The 19,169-nt window shown below is 39.9% G+C and overlaps 1 protein-coding gene across 1 annotated transcript; it reads left to right on the forward strand.

The window, feature by feature from the left end:
* The first annotated feature begins 474 nt into the window (after window positions 1-474).
* On the forward strand, window positions 475-14,177 carry shcbp1 (SHC SH2-domain binding protein 1). The gene is made up of 13 exons (XM_038270824.1): window positions 475-695; window positions 2,812-3,015; window positions 3,086-3,201; window positions 3,280-3,488; window positions 5,531-5,626; window positions 5,706-5,936; window positions 6,010-6,187; window positions 9,076-9,196; window positions 10,417-10,548; window positions 11,902-12,020; window positions 12,112-12,198; window positions 13,434-13,560; window positions 13,644-14,177. The coding sequence occupies exons 1-13, from the start codon at window positions 560-562 to the stop codon at window positions 13,946-13,948; spliced, it is 2,061 nt and encodes a 686-aa protein (XP_038126752.1). The 5' UTR covers window positions 475-559; the 3' UTR covers window positions 13,949-14,177.
* Window positions 14,178-19,169: the final 4,992 nt, after the last annotated feature.

The following is a 19,169-nucleotide window of genomic DNA, read 5'->3' on the forward strand; positions in this document are numbered from 1 at the left end:
TAAATCAAACTGGTCCTATAGTCACTCTATTACAGATGGAGTAGTGTAATAAAAGTAATTTCTCACTGGGAATATTATGACTTTGAATCTCATAATTATGACTTTCTAGCTCATAATTATGACTTTCTAGCTCATATTTATGACTTTGAAAGTCGAAATTATGACGTTGTATGTCATAATTATGTCTTTCTATTAGTCAGTTGTTTTTACTTTCATGTGATGGAAACGGCTTCCATAGAGTATAGATCTCAGCAGGTTTTATACAGTTTTTCGGCGTAAAGAAAACAATCGGCTGAGAGGTTTCTATCAGCTGGAGTTGTGCGCATGCCCAGTGTTCTGATTGTTCCAGTGTTCTGCGTTCTGATTGGCCCAGTGTTCTGATTGTCCCAGTGTCCTGTGTTCTGATTGGCCCAGTGTTCTGTGTTCTGATTGGCCCAGGCGCTGACCGGGATATTTTGAAAGAATCAGGCTGGGCGCTGCTGCCTGACAGTGAAACAGAACCAGTCCGAACAGTTTTTCACACAGACCCCGGTGTTTGCTTGTTGTTTTTAGCGCACCAATGGAGCAGGACGTAGCGTGTGTAATCAGTGACATGTCGGACATGGTGGTGGTGGATTTACAGTCCGCCGTTAAAGCCGAGGAAGCAGAGGAAGAGCTGCTAGGATTGGGGCGAAACCTGCTGAATATAAACCAGGGTATGTGGGAAACTTTATACCTTCTGCTTTAGAGCCACCAAAGTGGCTAAAACCACACAGCTACAAGCACAGGGCCAAACAATCCCAGCTGTCAAAACGGTCCATCACTAAGCTAACTAAAGCTACATGGATTCAGTTATGCTAGCTGCGTTTTTCCAGTGTAGCCAAACCTCTGTCTGTTATTTCTCTTAAAGTTAATAATAATAAAAAAAAGGTAAAAAGTTAATTGAAAAGTTAATAAGTAAAGTTAAAAAGATAATAAGTGCCAGTATTAGCATTAATGCCTGTAAGGTTATGTTGGACCAAAAAATTAGTTTCTTTCTCTGAGTGTTTTTCATGTATTTTTCATAGAAGCACTTTTATATATATATATATATATATATATATATATATATATATATATATATATATATATATATATATATATATATATATATATATATATATATATATATATTCGGGCAAGTTGGTATTTCTTGTTATTACATTGACATTAATTTCTGCCATCAAAATATCCATAATTTTGAATGTGGCTTGAAATTTGGATTTTCAAAGGATTTCACTGAGGGCCCTATAAAGGGTTAATGGAATAATTCATTAATTTAGTTCTATTGAATTATCTGCACTTTCTTTCCCTCTTTTATTTGAAACCTGTTTATGGATAATTTAACTAACTATTTTTGAAGAAAAAAATGCGAGCCAGTAATAAAACTTTGGTAAAATTTCTTAAACAGAAAAAGAGAGTAACTGCTGTTTTTTCAGCTTTAAATTTTTTTTTTGAATTAACGTTCTTAATTTCTTTAATTTTATTTAGTAATTTTTTTTTTCGTAAACTTTATTCTTCCGTTTTTATTATTACAGATTTTATTTGTTCTAATGTTTACTTTTTCACACTGAGTTTTACAAATTAAAATCTTGCCACATCATGTTGTCTTCATTTCCAGACCAATACAGATGCTCATTATTGACCAATAGAAACATTGTTGCTAACGTCCAGCAGACCAATAAGGTATTCGGGACTTGGCTGCAGCCTGTCAACAGTAAAGATGATGAAGGGATTTGCTGTGTTATATATATATAGATAGATGGATGGATAGATGGATAGATAGATAGATAGATAGATAGATAGATAGATAGATAGATAGATATATTTTGGCCTCCTTTTCCATTAAATTAGCTTCTTTCTTTTTTTCCTCAGTCTGACAGAGAGGAAAACATTTCTCAGGTCTTCCATTGAGCTTCTAGGATCTATTTTGGACCAGTCAACATTTCTAGAACAATTATTTATCTTCTTTTCATTAAAAAGCAATGTTGTTTTTTTTTGTACCACTCTAGATGTTCTGTGCATGTTTTTTTCTTTTTGGAAAAAATTATCTTTTTGATTTGAAAGTTGTAGCTAAGAGCTTTAGAAGAACATCCCATGATCATAGTGGCGTGATTAGATCTGGAATGATTCATCTGATTTAATCAATCATTAAAATTAGGGCTGAATCGATTAATCAGATTAATCAATTATTGAAATAATCGACTAGTTTAGTAAATGATTAATCATTAACTGGAGTATAGAGACTGTAAACCATGCCTTTAGCTGACAGAAGAACCCATTTAGAGCAGTAATTATACTAAAATTGTAAAGAAATGTATAGACAGCTTGAATTTAAGATTAAAATAAATTTTGTAAGTCTATATTCTCTATCCAGAACTTCTCAAGAGGAAAAGTTTTAGTTTCCCCTGTTTAATTTGGTAAAAAATGGTCTTTAAGGTACCTTTGGCTATCTGATTATAAACAGATTAATCTAAATAATAATCCCCAGATTAATCAATTTACAAAATAATCCTTAGTTGTAGCTCTAATTAAAATAACTGTCAGCTGATTTTGTAAGGGAATGGATTTGTTACCCATAGTCATGGCTCAGAGACTAAAACATGACATTTGCTGAAATAAATGGTTTCTTTTCTTTATCACAAATTGTTTAGATATGGTAAATTACCAAAAGCATCTCCTTTCAGGTGATTAAAAATTAATTGATAGAATAAATGATTACTAAAAGAATCAATGGTTGCAGATCTAGACTTGATTCAGAGGTGAAGTCTTTACCCCCCTCCCCCCCTGCAGCCCTGTTTGAGAATGAAGACGATGAGAGCGGAGAGGACAGCGATGATGACAGTGGAACGGATCACGGCAGCGGTGAGAGTTCAGGAACTCGGCTTCAGAGATGCCAGCGGCTCGGAGATGAAGGCTGGAATCTACCCGACACCTTCCAGACCAGCAACCTGCTGTTCTACGAGAGGTTCAAGGCGTACCAGGACTACATGCTGGGTAACTCTGCTGAGATTTGGACGTATAGCTGCTGCCTTTCTGGAAAACGCTGACGTGTTTGTTTTCTCAGGAGACTGTAAGCCCTCGGAGGTGAAGGCGTTCACGGCCGACTACCTAGAAAAGGCGCTGGAGCCGTGCGACTGGTCGGCCGTGTGGAGCACCAACATCTTCGACGTCGTGGTGGAGGTAAGAGCAGCTTATGGACGTGGCAGGACTTCTAATGTAAGCGGTGGAACGTAACGAGACTCTCTTGGTCGAGTTCAGGTGGAAGATCTGGACCTGAATGAGCTGAAGGCGTGTGTGAAGCTGGCTCTGCCTCTGCAGAGCCAAACCAGAGGCTGTGAGATCACAGAGGACGCCTTTAACTCCCTGCTGGAGGCGACTCAGCATAAAGTGCCCCTGCTGGAGCTGCAGGTGGTTTATAAGGAGTCGGGGGAATTCGATCAGACCGCTCTCGCTCTGGAGCACCTTAGGTAGGAAGCTGCTGATCAGTAGCTCTGACCGTATGCGGGGAATGTTGCAAACAGAACGTTTTATAAATGGGGTTAAAATTAAATCAAGAAATGAAACTTGGAAATATAGCTTTTATCAAAAAAAGATTTGAGAGAAACTTTTATTGTTCAATGTTATTATAATTTTTTTCCCAAATTTTCTTTTTTCAAGGTTTTCTTTTTCTTTAAAGTCGCAGGGAAGCGCCTGTTCCAAACGTTGCATTTCAAAATTCTCCCGAGTGGTGCACGACTTTATACGAGTGAATAAAGTGAACGTAAATGGTCGTTTATCAAGGGGGCGGGATTGTTGTGGTTCGTAAACAAAATTGGTTGTGGTCGGTTTCTTGGAAGCATCTTGCTAACCGGTTAGCAACTTAGTGCTAGTAGGTTCCCAATGGGAAATTACATTAAGACCAAGTAGCACTAAATTGGTGACTTAGAAACGACACTGTCAAGGAACGCTATGGACAGAGGAAACATGCAAGAGGAGGAGAGTTTAGTGTTGGAGGTCATAATGAGTCTCCTCCGTCATCCATTTTTTTAAAGGAGGAAAGCGGGGACGAAGATGTTGTGGAAGAGGACACCAGGGCGGCAGAAGCTTGGTTTGGTGTAGAAGGCTTACAGCTGTACATGCTTGAGCCCTTGCCTCGCAACGCTGCCAGATCTGTTAGCTCTACGCCTGCTGAAGACACAGACGTCCATCCCCGTGAACACTGCGTATATTAGCTGCCACATATGAATCAAGATGCTATGACCGAAAACATTTGATTGACAGATGATCGTTGATATATGATTGGCCAACGTTAGGTGTTCAGGCTGACGTATAACTAACTGGCCTGCACAAAAAAAACAAAAAAAACAAAAAAAAAACATCTTTTAATAAAGATGGTTTTTTTTTATAGAAATGTTCTAAATTTTGGGATAATATGGTCTGATAAAGAGTACATTTATATGCATGTTTAAGCCAGAATGATTTGACAACTTTAAGCTGAGCGTAGACTGTATACGATTTTTGTTCTGCCCTTTTTCGATTGGGCTGAGTTTCAGCCCCCTCCTCCATCCTGCATTGTGTAGTATACAGGAGGTAACAAGGGGCGATAAGCCTCTCACCGCCAACTCCTGATCAGTAATCGCGAGGTCGGGAGAAAATCAAACATGTGGACAAATCTTGCTGTTGAAGCAGAACTACTAGCCGATTTACCAGAACCTCAAGTGCTGCGCATGTGCAATCTTCCAGATTGACGAGTCCGACCAGCGCCTCCTCTCAGCGCTGAGTCCGTTCTGTTTTTTAGACGTACAGTGAAGGTAGATCGCATCAGAGCGTCGGGCTGCACAGTGAACATCGTGAGCTGTGAATCTTTAAACCCTGCAGTTTCTTCGTACAGTTTGAGCTGTAGCTGCGTGCAACGATTGAAAATATCACACGGGTTTTATGAAAAAGTGAAATTTGTCTTTGCTCCTCAGTTCAGAGGAAATCCGGCCCAGAAGGGAAGAGAGTATGATCTGGAAAACTCAATCTGAAAATGAGACATTTAAAAAAAATACAAAACTATTTTAAGGTTTATGAAATATTTGGCTTTTTCTACGTTTTTTTGGCCGAATTGAAATGAATGTGGAATTCTCAGATTTCAGCAAAATTTTGCTAAAATTTTACCATCTTTCAACTTGAAGTACTTCAGCTAGAAAAACCGTTAAAAATGTTCTTCAAACATTCAGCTATTTCCGTTTAAGTCAGCTTTTTGATATCTTTTACAGTTTAAGTAAATGAAAAGATGAGGATGTATATTTTAAATGTTTTAGGGGGGGAACACAAACTTAGAAAACTCTATTCAGTTTATTTCTATAGCGCCAATTCACAACACATGTCATCTGAAGGCACTTTACAGTTCACCAGATCATACAGTCAGATTGATTCAAAGTTTTCTATCTAAGGAAAACCAGTTGATTCCAAAATGATTTCCAAAATGTGTTTTTTGCTGCAGCAGTAAAGGACCAACATTCACTTCCTCTCCTCCTTTCTGCAGATTTTTCTACAAGCACATCTGGAGGCAGTGGGACGAGGAAGACGAGGACGATGACTTTGATTACTTTGTCCGCTGTGTGGAGCCTCGTCTCAGACTGTGAGCACCATTCCAATCTCTGTAACGCCAAAGCTTTGCTTCCTGCTGCCGGTTCACGTTCCTGAATGCCTCCTTTCAGCTTCTACGACGTCCTGGAGGACAGACTCCCTGCTGGGCTGGTGGCAGAGTACCAGTCTCTGCTGCAGAGCTGCTCCCAGTGCTTCCAGCAGTTCTCCGAGTTGCGTAGCGGCCTCAGCGCTGACTCAGACTCGGAGCTGGACAACGTGTCCATGGTGGAGGGCCTGAAGCTCTACGACCAGCTGGAGATGTTTAAACGTAGATTACACATCATAGAGAACCCCCTGCTTAGGTGCGTCCCTCTGCAGGTAGAAGTCATTCTACGCCACAGAACCCCCTGACCCCCCCATCCCTCCCCTGTCCAGGTATGTGCTCGCCTACAAGGGAAGCTCCAGGCGGCAGTGCGTGGAGAGCCGGGGGCTCAGAGAGTCGGGGATGAAGATGGTTCACGTGGTAACGGGGGTCTGCAGCAGCATCCAGCTCCAGGCTCTGCTCACTGCACGGCTCACTCCACTCAGCGCCTCAGAGAACACAGAGATCCAGGTGGGTCGCTCCCGCGTGCTCACAGCAGAACCGCGGTCAGATTCTGGAGCTAAAACAGGAGTTCAGTCCAGATGGTTTTAATGGAGGCGCTCGGCTCACTCAGGCTGTCTCGCTTTCTCCGTTTTTGTTCTGTTCTGGCTCCCAAACCGCCAGTCTTCATTCCAGGCCTCATGTGACTTTAGCTCCGTACAGGTTAGGGTTAGTGTTTGGCGATTGTTTGTCAAACCAAACATCCAATAAAGTTCCAATCAGCCACTATAGGCACTGGGGTCACGCTTTTTTGACGCAGGCAAAAGAAGTTAAAGTCCAAACTTGTAGATGTTCAGTTGATTTATTTCCTATATTTTTGCAACATTACAGAGTTCAAACATTCCTTGCTCCGTCACCTCTCTTGCACTGGTAAAAACCCATAGGCCCCTAACCTAAATGCCTGCTGGTCCTTACCAGGCTCCTACATTTATAGAAAGTGGACCGCCCACATTTCTTCCTGTTTTACATAATAAAGAAAGAAAAAATGATAAAACATCAAAAAATAAATACACAAAATTCAACAATTAACCTATAAATAAAGTCTGTAAGTAATGCAAAAAAATATATAAGTTTAGGAATTAACACAATTCAAATGGATAAAGAAATAAAGAGTTAATAGCTCCAACAGTTAGGTCCCAGGCTTTAACTGTTGCTGTTAGTGATTTACTATTTTCTTTTTTTTTTGAATCCAGAAAATCATAAAACAAATATGTTGCCCTTCATGTTATGGAAAGATCCTTTTGATACAAGAGAAACCACGATTTCTAAGAAAATGGATGCTAATCGATTAATCCCTGCTCAATCCCCTGTCTGTTAAACAGGAAATGTTCTCCATGACAGGAGAACAGTCGGAAATCCAAAATATATTGCTTTTTTTTTATATTTTCATGGGCGGCACCAAAATGAATCAGTGGAATCCTGCTCCTCTCAACAAAACTCTAGCCTTGTGAAACCATCCTGATCTCGCGAGCTTTCAAGGTTTCACTCGCAGATCAGTCTGGAGACTCTCCGTTAAAGAAAATTTGGAGCCGTTCACCAAACGAACATCCAATCAGCGTTGGCTTTGAGTCGGGTTGAGGTGTGACGAGAAGCGCGACAGTTCAGTCTAAAGAACATGGCGGCTTCAGCCGATGAAACTAGCGTTAGCGGGGCTATCGAGCAAGTTTTATCGGAATTACAGAGTATTTCTTCACTGAAAGAAGAGCAAAACACTGCTCTGGAGGCTTTTCTCAGAGGAAAAGATGTTTTTGCTCTTCTCCCGACTGGTTTCGGCAAGAGTTTGATCAATCAATTGGCTCCTCTTCCCCGTCGCTCTGTTAGTACGTCATATGCTTCGTTGATCTGATTGGTTTATTTGGCACGTCTATCACCAACATAGGCTAATCAGCTAACCAGTATTTTCGCCCCTTCCCAAAATTACTTCAACCGAAGGTTTCCAGATGGATATGCGGAGCAAATCCATCTGGCGGAGTCAGGTTAACAAAACTCTCTACCTTATAAAAGTTGTTCTGGTTCTATTTTGCAAATAATTTTCTTTATGTCAGTAGGTCAACAGACAGAGTGTAGAAACGTTACATTAATTAGATACAAATGGAAAAAAAATAAATAAATAATGCACCCAAATAAATGGAACGAACAAAGATTGGTGAAAATAATTTTAGTGAACCTTTAGTTCTTAGTTCCTGAGAAACAATCAAACCTCTGTGTTTGTCTGCCTGCTCCAACTAACAGTGTTTTCTATCCTAAAGGATAAATACGTACAGTAAAAATTAGGCTAAATGTTCGTTTGTGGTTTCCATGGATACTGCTATAAATTCTGAATTAATAAGTAATTTTTCTGGCTGATAGTTTCTGTTATTAATCGTCTCAGTGGATCTTTAGAAAATCCTGGAAAAGGATTCCCTCAGGTTTATCTTCCCCATCAGATCTCCAGCAGCAGCTGCGTTCCTATTGGCTGATTAGAAGCTGTAGGTCATGGCCAACATCACACCGTGAGATCAACATCTTAAAAATCCGACACTAGAACCCGCCTGACAGCGTGAAGTAGGTCGCGCAGATTTATGCTACGTTCACATCGCTAGCAAAAACGCGTTTGCTGCTTCATTTTTGATGCTTGTACAAGTTTAGTTCTGACGCGCGGCTCAAGCATCTCTGCTTCTCCAGCTGCGCGGTGGGAAAAGGTAGGTCTGATGCGCGTTGGGCAGAGCTACCCTATCCTTTCCTTGCCTGTAACAATGGCAGCTATATTTGCTGTGATCAGTGGGTAAAAAGTTGTTTTAATATGTTCTTAAATGAGAAAGTCCACCTAAAAACCTCATCAGTGCAGTCAGTTCATCTAGATTACCATCCTGCCTTCAAATATTATTTCTCTCTATTTTCTCCGCCGCTCAGAGCCTAACATACCAGTGATGCCCTGCCAGCTCCCAGATCAGCTTCTCTGATTGGTTGATGTCGCGTCTCGAGCAGCAACATTTTTCCAACTCCAGCAGCTGCTGTGTTTGCAGCGTGTTCTGCGCGTCAGAAGCTCATGACGCGCTACTTCTGCTGCTCAAAACACACACGGGACGTTTTGCTGCGCCTTGATGCGCGTCCACCGTTGACTTTGCATGTAAACCAGCTGCCTCTACTTCTTTAGGTGTGAACGTAGCATTAGAGCCATTTATTCCTTCATATTATTCCAACAGCCCTCGTATTTTCTGCCACGGCCGATAATGCCACAGTATATACCTGACATTAAGCAGACTGTCATGTAGCATGTTTTTTTTTTTTCAGGCTACCAACCTGAACCAATTATTAGGAAGTATCTAAAGTTCTCTGTCCTCCATTGTATGAATGAACGATGCGTCTCATTCCCATAGTTCCACAAAGATCCGGTGGCAGCAGTGGGCGCCTGTCATCAGGGTGACGTGGTCATCATCCTTCCAGGGACATACACCGTCAGCAGCTCCATCTTCATACCAGACTCCATCACTATTGAAGGTAACATGCAGAGATTGACTGATGCTTGTTTTTTAATGGAGGAAGGTGATTATTTCATCTTCTGGTCAAACTGATTCCCATATGTCCTGCCAACGTTTTAGGCTCAGTTCTAAAGCCGATATTATTTCTCTTTGTCCATTTTATAATGATGACACAGTAATAACATGTCTCACAAGTATCAATGCAAACAAAACAACAAAAAACTTTTAATCAGCCAAATCAAGCAAATATATATTAGGTTAAAATATTTAGTTCACAAACCTTAAGTTAAGGTTTCCTCCAAAACTTTAGATCTTCTCAACTTTTTCTTTTGTTTGGGTTTGACAAAACATTGACAAAAATATGGACCAAGGAGGTTTAAACATCTCTACAGCTGAAATTTAAGCATGAAGAAAATAAAAATTTGAGAAAAAATTCGTAGCAGCATGTTTTAATTTATCCTCAAGGTCCTTTTTGTCCCCCAGGCTGTTTTCTTTCAATAGTGAGGATTTCAGAATGAATTTCATCTATAAGTAATTAAAAAATTCTGTGTCATTGAGGCTATACTTTTTTTTTTTAAATAACTAAAGAAAATGACCTGGTTTCTGAGTATAAATCCGCCTCAACACATGACGAAAGTTGCTGTGGCTGGCCAGGTGAGGTACGCTGCCCTGACATTAAATGAGGCGCATACAGTGCTGTTCTCTGTTTTACACTGTTAATGCCTGATTTGATTTGTTTATAAATGTTTTTTCTGGTTGAAATGAAACATTCTGAAACATTTTTGTTGAGGCATAAAAAACTATCGGGTAAAGAATTGGATCCCCTATAATTGGCAGTCGTTATCGAGGATCACTTAAAGCTGATGTCAAAACAATCAGAATCAGCCTTAAAGAATCCATCTTTAGTCGGGTGCCTCTGCAGTCATGTCGCCCAGATGAATGGGTCCAAGCAGAGCTCTGTGAGGATTTCAGGATGTTACTGTAGAACAAAATCCTGTCTTTAAGCTTATTCTCAACCTCCTTCCTGATCTCTCTGCTGCTCTCACGTGGTCTTTCAGATGCTAGTTTTTCTCCCAGAGGTCAGAAGTGAACCTTTTTGCTCCCACTTCACGATAATGTTCTACTTTGGGGTTTCTATTTTACTCCCAACCATTCAAAACTGGTTTGTGTTCAAAGGCTCCTGAGATTTACCGCAGTTGGATTGGTGTGAACAGATCCCTCTCTGTTTGTGTTCACCAGGCTTTGGATTTCCTGATGAGGTGGTGATTGAAAACCGTCACAAAGGCGACTCGTTTGTGGAGTCGACGGGGGCCGACGTCCAAGTGTCCAACATCAAGTTCATCCAACACGACGCTGTGGAAGGCATTCTGTGTGAGTTGATCATACTCTCCATATTCCTGTTCGGCGTTTGGTCAATCTGGTTGAACTTAGAAAACAAAGCAGAGTGTGTATTAAGTCGTCCGCGTGCGCCGGCTACCATTCCTTCATCCTGTCCGCTGAACTGTAGCTAGTTTTACTTACTTGCCCAAACTCGATCTATTGTTTCCTAAAGGATAATTTACTAGTTTTATCATGTCTCCTTCTGCAAATTACTTAGCTAGCGTAGCCGCCTGTGGCCCGGGCTGTCTGTCACAACTCTAGTCCGGCGCATGGATGACCTCATACACACTCAGCTTTGTTTTATATAAATATAAATATAAAATATATAACCGCGGATGTCTGGGGGACAGTGATTGGCCTACATTTTATGAATGCTGGCGTACCATAAAGAATAAATTATGAACAGTTCAGTTTGTGCCTTCAAGTCGTTGCCCATAGGAAGATGTTACTTAGATATAACCTAACTGAATATCTTCAGAACGGCTCCAAATCACACAAGACTCATATGGGTGAGTAGACCATGATGTAATAACGTAAAATCGAGGGCCCAATGTAAAAAAAAAAAAACTGCATTCCCCGCTAAGACATTTTCGCTAATTTCTTTTCTTTCAGGTGAGCATAGCTATAGTCAATACGCAAGATGTCCGATTTGCATTTATCACTTCAGTTTTGTATGAAAAATAGACTTTAAACTACCTCAACGGCCGTGTATCCTTTTAATCAAGTACAAAAAAACAATTTAAGGTCAGATCGCCATACACTTCAAAAAAACACCTAAAAGTAAGTAACTAAATAGTTGTTGTTTTTTTTTTTTTTTTTTGTACAAGTGTATTTTTTATTCTAAAATAAAGGGATAAATTAAATTGATAAATGGGTTTTGATTATTGGTATGCTGGTCTGACCGGGTATGCTTATTTGACAGAACACCGGTCTCCCTTGGTGTTCTGGTATCAGTGTGATGTTGCCAGGGGCCTTTAGAGGGCGCCAAACCAGGCAGTTACAGCTAAAAGTTACACAGAGCTGCTTTAAAACTGCGAAGTGTTTGATGTATTTTAGTGTGTAAATCAATCAAGTGTTACAGTTAGTATCTTTATTGCTTTAATGATTATTGTTCTTAAATGTTGTAGCAAAATGATTTTTTTTGCCTTCAAACCTGAGAAATGATCGTTAAAGTATTAAACTATTTTGATGTGTTCAGCACAGGAATCGGTTGGCGCTGTTTATCAGTTTTCCTACCTGATGTTTTCCTGTAGAGAAAACTTTATAAAATGTTTCTGCCATCCATCGTTTCAACCTGCTGCACAGTTGGGAGAGCTGAACCTTTTCTGGTTGGTTGTTTACCAGGCGTTCGTCAGGGGACCCTGAACATGGAGAACTGCGTGCTGCAATGTGAGACCACCGGCGTGGTTGTGCGAACTTCCGCCCGCCTCACCATGAACATGTGCGACCTGTACGGCTCCAAGGTTGGGGACTGCACCGCACCCATCGCACTGGAGACCTCAGAGACTGAGCCTCTTCATGAATGGCTGATCTCTATGCTGTGTTTCTGTGCAGGGAGCGGGTTTGGAGATTTATCCCGGCAGCATTTGCAGTCTGGTCAACAACGAGATCCATCACTGTAAGGATGGAGTCCTGATCAAGGTGAAACGCTGCTTGTGGCTCATTCACACTGAAAGAAAAACGATTTGCTCCATTGGATTAACTCATAACATCCACCTAGGGTCAAACTCGAGGCCCGGGGCCTAATCAGGGCCATCATAGCTATTTTTCTGGCCCTCAATGTTCTAAAAACAGGACATTGTGTCATTTGTTCACTTAATATTAACAAAGTAGCTAAAACTGTTAAAATAAATAGATTTAAAGTTCTAACAGCAGAGCAATGGTCAGCTAGGCTCTAGGAAATCATATTTAAATGTCAAATCATTCTGGCTTAAACATGTATATAAATGTGCTATTTATTAGACCATATTGTCCAAAGAATTGTTCATGAAATAAGAATCATTTCCTTTTCCATTGAGTTCTGTCCCAGTGTTCACGGGGATGGACGTCTGTTTCTTCGGCAGGCGTAGAGCTAACAGAACTGGCAGCGTTGCGAGGCAAGGGCTCAAACATGTACGGCTGTAAGCCTTCTACACCAAACCAAGCTTCTGCCGCCCTGGCATCCTCTTCCACAACATCTTCGTCCCGCTCTCCTCCTCTAAATAAAAATGGATGACGGAGGAGAATCATTCACGACCTCCGATACTAAACTCTCCTCCTCTTGCATGTTTCCTCTGTCCATAGCGTTCCTTGACAGTGTCGTTTCTAAGTCACCAATTTAGCGCTACTTGTTCCCAATGGAATTTCCCATAGGGAACCTACTAGCACTAAGTTGCTAACTGGTTAGCAACGATGCTTCCGAGAAACCGGCCACAACCAAACTTGCTTGTGAACCTTCCGCCACAAAAATCCCGCCCCCTTGATAAACGATCAATCACATTCACTTTATTCACTCGTGTAAAGTCGTGCACCACTGGGAGAATTCAGAAATGCAACGGTTGGAACAGCTGCTTCCCTACAACTTTAACTAGAGGCATCAACACTTCCTGACCTTCCTTTTTTGCTGGTTTGGCTTCCGGATAGACGAGTCCGAGTAGCGCCATCTCACTGCGGAGCTGAGTCCGACGTAGTTTTTAGACATACAGTGTGAGCGGGTAGATCGCATCAGAGCGTTGGGCCGCAGTGTGAGAACTTACATCGTGAGCTGTGAACTTTTAAACCCTGCAAACCTTTCGTTGTACAGTTTGAGCTGTAGCTGCATGCAAAGATTAAATCAATCGTAGTGTTGGCCCGGCTTTAGCCGGCAGTGCGATAAAGGTTTGTCATTGTGCTTGAAGGACTTTGCCAATGAGCTGGATGGGATGCCGTCCATCACCATGGAGAAAAACGTCATCCACAACAACGAGTGTTACGGGGTGATTCTGGTGAAACCAGGAGAGGAGCAGAACGTCCACGAGACGGAAGGTGAGCAGATCCCGATCCCGTGACACAACTCAATGCAGAACCGATACGGTAAATTAATAATCTATAAATATTTTTTACTCTAGCCGACCCAGCTGGACAAACCGAAGACACGCAGCCGGAGGCATCATCATCATCAAAGCCAGAAGCTCATCCCAGCAGCATCTCTGCAGCCTCTCCTGTTGAGGCAGCAGGGACCGGCTGCACAGACGGCGACGTGGCCTCTGCTAGCGGCAGGAAGTGGCAGTTTGGCCGTCAGCTGAGCCGGAACAAGGAGGTGTCCTGCAGCCGACCGGTCCAGGATCTGATGCAGCACCAGATCTTTGTTTCTGTTCAGGGGAACCAGTTCAAACGTAATGGGAAGGGCGACTTTGGCGTCTTTTTCTACTGACCTTCACTCCGACTGATTGAGTCTGACCTTCTTAAAGAACAGTCCTCCAATGTTTGGACTTTGCACACATTGTTTCATCCTGGTTAGTCCTTCTGGGCTCCTGATGCTGCTTTTTACTAATGGGTTTAATATGTTTTAATTTTTAAATTCACTTGTTCACTTTGTTTTTTTGGTGTTTTGACCATTAATAAAAAAAAAAGATTTAGATCTTGGTGAATGGTAGGAAGTTCTTAGTTTTTTCACCTGATGCCTTCAGAAACTAACAAGGTTTTTATGCTTTGATTCTACGAGCCGATGGTTCGTAGTGGGTAGGGCGAGTGGACGATCACGCCATTAAAGGAAAAGTCCGCTCAGCAAGGAATAATCAATGGGTCATTATTTATACCTAAAACTAAAACATTCAAGGTGATTTAATGAATTTATTGTTCATCGGTAAAAACATAAAATAATTTTCGTCATGAGTCTGGGAGCGGCCATTTTTGCCCAAATATAGTAACCCCTCCCTCCTGCCATAAGCCTAGCACCATTCTCCCCGCTTTACAAGCAAATGGGAACTACTAGACACATCTGCAATCAACAACAATTATTGAAGATTTCCAGAGGACTTCACCATTGAAATTCACCAGAGCTATAGTGAAACTGACAATGCCCACGTGCATGGCAGCTGGATGTTGGAATACATTGGATAAAAGTGAAAAAAATAGTTATTTCTCCTTTCTGATTCCTGATCCTCCACTGACGGGTTTGTCATTGGATTGCCAACTTGAAGAGGGAGGATTTGCCATCAAACTTTTGGCCAGAGATTAAAAGCACGTAATATGGAGCCAATATTTTGAAGAATAATGTTTTCAAGATGACTTGGATAATAACTCGTTGTGACAAACACCAGATACAGCACTGGGACTTGATCAACAGCCGATACCGCACTGTGACGTCACAAACCAGTAGGTGGCAGTAGTGTTCTTTGACAAACATGGATTCCTCCAGTAAAGCACATTCAAATAAAAATTACTCTTAATTAAAAACACTTATTTATTGAACAGTATAGAATAATTTTATATTTAAAGTACTTTCAGAAGTTTGAGTTCTCATACTTTTCCTTTAAACAGTGAGGCGGCATCAGTACAGGCTGCTGGAATTTGGCAGCAGGTGTAACCGCGGCCTGGTAGCGGTGGAAACACGTTCCTCCAAATGTATGTTCTGCTTTTATCTCTGCATCTTTGTCACACTGACAGAAAATAAATATTAGTTCATGAGAAAAACTTAATTCCAAAATTGAGGGTCCTCTTTGAAATAGTTTTATTTGACCATATGCATTTGTTGTATGAAAGGGGCAAATGTTTAATATGTTAACATGCGTCACAGAGCCACAGCCCCGCACACTGGGAATGAGAAGGCTTCTTTTCACCAACGTCAAAGGAAAGCAGTCGTTGCTATGACAACCCAGTGATACCCCAAGGTTTCCATCTAAGGAAAACCAGTTGAATGCATTGACTCATTGACTTGAATGCAATCCCTCACACTAAGCATGCTTGTAGCGACAGTGGAGAGGAAAAACTCCCGTTTAACAGGAAGAATCCTCCAGCAGAACCAGGCTCAGTGTGAGCGGCCATCTGCTGAGGCCGACTGGGGTTCAAGGAGACAGAAGCAGACATAGAAAAAGCAAATGTAAAAGACGGCCCAATCCAGGAAACACACAGCCAAGCAGACGAGCTCCGAGCCAGCTCCCATGTCAGAGGATGAAGAGAGCACATCCAGCCAGAGTCAGAGAAACAGGACGGCACTGAAAAACAGGCTGATCTCCAAAATCTATAAACAAAGATGTTGATGGCAGCAACACAGCTGATATTTCTCTCCAGGACGGAGATGTATAACTATATTTAGAAAAATATATTGATGAGTAATATATTGAATGAAAAAATTTAGTAATTTAGTTTCAAAACAGATGAGTGAAAAAAAAAAAAAAATATATATATATATATATGTGTGTAAACATACACGCTATGCATGTACATATTGTACATGCATAGGGGGCAAAATAAGTAATGAACACAGCACCATTTCTTTTAGTAAAAATGTTTTAAAAATGTGCTATTGACATGACGTTTACAACAGATGTCAGTAACAATCCATGCGATCCACACATACAAAGAAATGAAGCTATAGAGTTCCAGAAATTAAATTGTGTACAATAATGGCACAGGGAAAAAGTATTGAACACACTTATCGAAATACTTTGTACAAAAGATTTTGTTGGCAATGACTGCTTTAAGATGCCTCATGTATGGAGAAATACATTGCATGCAATGCTTAGGTGTGATATATTTTGTATCTCTGCTTCTGTCTCCTTGAACCCCAGTCAGCCTCAGCAGATGGCCGCTCACACTGAGCCTGGTACTTCTGGAGGTTTCTTCCTGTTAAAAGGGAGTTTTTCCTCTCCACTGTCGCTACAAGCATGCTTAGTGTGAGGGACAGTCAGAAAAGAAAGTTATAAAAACACTAAATCAGGTTATCCTGTCAGTATTATCAGATTAACTTCAGATTATTTCTATAGCACCAATTCACAGCACAAGTCATCTCAAGGCACTTTACAGTTCCACCAGATCATCCAGTCAGATTCATTCAAAGTTTCCGTCACACTAAGCATGCATGTAGCGATAGTGGAGAGGAAAAACTCCCTTTGTTGTGAATTGGCACTATAGAAATAAACTGAATTGAATTCACTTTAAACCAGAGCCCAAGTAGAAATCACGAGGATATGAAGATAAGGAATGGGAGGGGAGACTTGGCTGAAGAAGCTGGTGTTTGTTTGGCTGCTGCTAGGAGATGCTAACCCAGAGCTCCAGTTTCTAACTCAGGCTGTTAGCGGTTAGCATGAGGATCAAACATTTTCTCAGATAAATCAGAACGATGAGTTAAAACGACTGAGAGATGCTTCACTGTCACTTTAAACAGTCTTTCATTTTCTTCCACTCTGATTTTATGTTAGCTTCCGCTAATGGTGCTAGCACTAGCTAATATAGGAAACAGTAGATCACAAACCAATCACATTTATTGGTTTCAGCTGATTTCTCATGTATAACGACTCATAAAACTTTGAAGAAATGCAATATGATAAAAAACAGCTCTACTAATGTTAGCCTTCCTGTATTTAATCTGTTCTAGTCCTGTCTGACCTAAACAGCTACCCAGCATGCATTGCACAGGGAGAAAAAATGGAGACTTCCATAGGTGAAGAATATAACAAAGGATTTATGATTTTTGAAGATATTTTATGTATCACAAACAGCTAATTTTAAGTAAATAGGCCAACATGTTCAACTAGTCATGGATCCCTTTAAAAGATCTGTATAATATACAAAAATAAAAGTTCACTTTTGTATTGGCAAAAAAAAAAAAAAATACACAATTTTTTTTTTTTTGTTACTTCTGCAAATTAGAAAAAGCCCTTTAGATGTATTTAATGAAATGACAGACCTAGGATAGTTAGCTGCCTGCTAATTTATAAAATACTCTTATTGATCTTTTGTTTTCTTGTTCACCATGAGCAATAAGATCCTTTTAATTTAGAACACATGGCAAACTGATATAAAACGACAGCAAAACATATCTGATTAGGTTACACATTATTTAGATTTAAACAAAATGGATTAAGTATATTCATATCATGTATTTTTTACACTTAAAATGTTCCTTATATGGTTATATTAGCAGATTACAGCAGCGCTGGAAAATAAAGTTCTTCACTGTCACAGAAGATTGATTCCGATCTTCATTTAGATAAAACCAATATTTCTTTATATTCATTAAGGTAGAGTTTAGGTATCAGTTCTCTGTCAAATGTATTATTATTATAGCACCAGTATTTAAAAAGACAAACACTCCCACACAACGTCAGCATTAAAATAAACCTAAAATCTACTAAGACAGTTTAAAAAGGTGGATCAAGTCTTCTTTTGTTGTTTTTGTTTATCTATAGAGAATGGAGTACCACCTCTACCATATTTAAAATTTAAAACAGAAATAAATAAATGCTCAATAAATAAATAAGCATAATTAATTGCCCCCAAAAAAAAAATAAAAAAAATAAATGTAGGTAGAAATTAAATTATGAATTGAGACATAAATGTATATATCTCTTTTAATTAACTTCTTTATTTATTCACCTTTGTAATATAATCTTCAACCTTTTTTTTAATTACCTATGTTTTTAAGTATTCATTTATGTACATATTATAATAATTGTGTCTGTTTTATTCTTCCTTTGTATTTTTTTTTTTACTCTAATTATTTCTTCAATGCTATTTATTTCTGCCTGTCGATTTTACATTTCTGTTTCCATTTCTGCCTCATTATGCAGATGAGGAGGGGGAGTGTCTTAGAGGGTCACCTTCTGCCCATTTATTTATTGAGCATTTATTTATTTCTGTATTCATTTTTACATATGGTAGAACTGGTCCTCCATAACAGAGCAGTTTAAGTGGAAATTGAATCCATGGAACAGAAGAATCGCTTCAAATTCCAGATTTCTGATTAGTTTAACCATAGAAACGTTTTTCACATTGTGGTTTAATGCAGTGGTTCCCAAACTGTTCTTGATGCCCCCCCAATTAAAGAACATTTTTGATAACCCCCCTTTGGACACCTGTCAACGTCAACTGCAGTAATATGTAGTAAAAGCCTTTTCTTCTTTTCTTTTCAAATTTATTTATATTTTATATCCTAATTTTTTTTTTTACTGATTTTTCTCAAATTTTGTATTTTCTGTTTTTATTTTATTTAAAGATTTAATATTTTAATTCTCTTTAAATTTCTTTTTTTCAGTTCAAGTTTCATGAATTCCTCATAAATGCATTTTTCCAGATCTCGTTCTATTCACTTCTGGGGGCGGGCTTTCCCCTGGAGGAGGAAAGACGCATCTGGATTGGTCTGCTGATCGTTAGTAACAGAATTTTTATTGGTCAAGAGGGAACAGTTTTGGGCTCTGTGGTCTGAAAAACTCACTAGGAAAAACAGAAATTAAAATTAAAAAGAGAATCATTCTAATTAGAAAATCTTTTAACCCTTTATAGGGCAAGTTAGCATTTTTGATCTTTTGCCAACCTCTTACAAATGGAGTGCCCCCCCAGCAACTTCTAGAAGCACTAGATCTATATCCAGCCATTCAGTAAAGAACCTACATGGCTGTACATCTTATTTTGGCATTTGACCAATTAAATGA

This window comes from Cyprinodon tularosa, unplaced genomic scaffold, assembly GCF_016077235.1.
Source record: "Cyprinodon tularosa strain WSP-4 unplaced genomic scaffold, ASM1607723v1 ctg78, whole genome shotgun sequence".
In the NCBI taxonomy this organism is placed as follows: Eukaryota; Metazoa; Chordata; class Actinopteri; order Cyprinodontiformes; family Cyprinodontidae; genus Cyprinodon; species Cyprinodon tularosa.